Raw genomic sequence first — 2786 nt, 5'->3', positions numbered from 1 at the left:
ACTTTAGTTATGTTGTTTGGGCATTTATGCAATTTTTAAAGATTTTTTTTTTTTTTTTTGCATATATTCATGATGATTTTGTAAAATAAAAATCAAAATTTATAAAATTTACAAAAACCGAAACAAAGCACACACCGTCTCCTCTTTGCCTCTCCTCACCTCGTTAAACCCCCATGACCCCGCCCTAACCACTTAATTTTGTTAGATTTTTTTATAAAAATCAATTAAAATCAATATATATTCCGATAGAGGTGTACAAATTTTCGTTAGAACTTTATAAGAGTCTATTTTATTCTCGTTTTTAAACATGAAAATGAAGTCAACTATAAGTGGGTCAAAAGCATGGATCTACAACAATAGGTATGTGGTGAATGAAAAACGTGTTAAACCAGTTTTTGTGAAAATGAGCTAGAGGTTTTTTTTTATATATAAGTTGTATTTTACATACTGGTTACCAGTTATAATATATAATAACCACCGATGGAGCTGTTTTGAAAGATAACCCAAGAATTAAAGTAGCTGATTGTGACTTTTAAAGAAAATGACACATCATATCCTGACCCAAAGTGTGAATATGTAAAATGGTTGACCAAATTGGTCATTAGTAGTTTGTCATCTTCAAAATACTTTTGGTAATCAGGAACTAGGTGGAAAGTTACAAAAACATTTTGGCGATTTTAGTAAGGAGGACGGAGTCATAGCGGTGAATCATTCGTGGAATGGCATTCACCGATCGGTGAATGCTAGCTGGCTCCAAATCAGTGAGCGGTGAGGGTGTTGTGCGGTGAGTAGTCACCGATTGTTTGAGTGGGATTGATTGAGGAATATAGCCGTTACCTATCCGATGAAACTATCCGTTTATAAAAAAAATCAACTTTTCTTTATAAAAACAACACCATTCAACACCATTTCTCATCATTCTCTTCTCCATCCAACGATTTTCTAAAAAAAATCACTTCTTCCATTTTTCACTTCTATTTTCTAAAATTGATTCTTCCTCAAGCGATAATAGTTTAATTTTTTCTCAAAATCTTATTAACGAAGCCGCCGAACTAGAAAACACGAGTACTTCTAGAAAAAGAAAATTTGTCCGTCGAGATCGAGAGAAATGTCACAAAAACCTTATGAGAGATTATTTTGTCGAGAAGCCCATATTCAACTAAGAGGTTTTTCGTCATAGGTTTCGTATGTCGAAAATGTTGTTTTTAAAAATTGTGAGTGACGTGCAAGCGAATAACTCGTGGTTTCAAGAGACGCTGGGTGCGACTTTGAAGAAGATTTTTACACCGATGCAAAAAGTTACGTCGGCGATTAAGCTACTTGCAACCGGTAACCCTCCAGACGAGTACGACGAGTATTTAAATATGGCCGAAAGGACTTCCCGTGGATGTCTAGAAAATTTTGCGAAACGGTATGTAATTTATATGCTTCCTAGTTTTTACGTAGACCTACGAGCCACGACGTTGCGCTCTTGTACCAAGCTCATGAGGAGAAATATCACCTTCCTGGGATGTTGGGTAGTCTTGACTGTACACATTTTGTTCGGAGAATGTGTTCAACGGAGTTGCGGGGCCAATATATGAGGGGGGATCACATTTACCTGACAGTTATGCTCGAAGCAGTGGCCTCTCAAGATTTATGGATTTGGCATGCGTTTTGTGGTCCACCAGGTTCACAAAACGACATCAACGTGCTCCAACAATCTCCGTTATTTCTTACTCAACAAAATGGAACTGTACCAAAATGCCCATTTTACGTGAACAACCACTTGTACAAGCGTGGATACTATCTTACCGATGAAATCTACCCTACTTGGTCCGTGTTTGTGAAATCATTTTCGTATCCTCACATTGTGAAAGAAAAGAAGTTCAAGAGGCAACACGGGGCGGCAAGAAAAGACGTGGAACGAGCTTTTGGTGTTTTAAAGGCAAAATGGGGTATACTTAATCGACCAATGCGTGCTATGAGTGTTAAAAAAATAGGAGTGTCGTATATGCGTGCATTATTATACATAATATGATTCTAAAAGACGACGGAAATGCGATTGCACCGGTTCATATTCGGGATCCTCTAGTTGAGCCCGTTTTCGAAGACACTGTTTATAACAAGCTCATTGATAAAGATACGCATTATAGACTAAAATATGATCTTGTGGAGCATCTTGGAGAACAAGATTTATCCCACCTTTTGGCGGATTCCGACGACGAATAGTTAAATTATGTTTTTTTAAATTTATTTTTATATTTTAATGTCATGTTATTTATTTTAATTTTATGTAATATGTTTTTTTTAAGTAAAAGTACTTTTATTTAGTTTAAAACTAGGTTAGAACCCCGTGTATTATACGGGTTGAATAAATATAATTTTATATACTAAGTAATAAAATAATTACATTTTTTAAAAACTCGTGTACTGCACGATTTGAATAAGCACATGTCTTACACAAATAATATAATCCGTTAACACGTTTAGTTATTAAGATGTGTTTTCTAACAAAACAAACTTTGAGGTACTATTTACTTATTGTAGCATCTCTAGGGCTGTAAACGAACCGAACGAACACGAACAAGGCCTTGTTCGTGTTCGTTCGTTAAGTAAATAAATATGTTCATGAACGGTTCATGAACACTTGCCGAACGAGATTTTATGTTCGTGTTCGTTCATTAAGGAAATGAGTGTGTTCGCGAACGGTTCACGAACATAAACGAACACAAATAAATTTGGCGAACGCAACGAAGGATAAAGATAGATGGCCCAGAGAGTAGCACTCGAACTTGAATTCCTTA

The 2786-nt window shown here is 35.8% G+C and overlaps 1 protein-coding gene across 1 annotated transcript; it reads left to right on the top strand.

The window, feature by feature from the left end:
• The first annotated feature begins 1196 nt into the window (after positions 1–1196).
• LOC110924885 lies at positions 1197–2211 on the top strand. The gene is made up of 3 exons (XM_022168864.2): positions 1197–1354; positions 1447–1937; positions 2030–2211. The coding sequence occupies exons 1-3, from the start codon at positions 1197–1199 to the stop codon at positions 2209–2211; spliced, it is 831 nt and encodes a 276-aa protein (XP_022024556.2).
• Positions 2212–2786: the final 575 nt, after the last annotated feature.

This window comes from Helianthus annuus, chromosome 17 (assembly GCF_002127325.2).
Source record: "Helianthus annuus cultivar XRQ/B chromosome 17, HanXRQr2.0-SUNRISE, whole genome shotgun sequence".
Lineage (NCBI taxonomy): Eukaryota > Viridiplantae > Streptophyta > Magnoliopsida > Asterales > Asteraceae > Helianthus > Helianthus annuus.
This window is presented reverse-complemented; position numbering and strand designations above follow the sequence as displayed.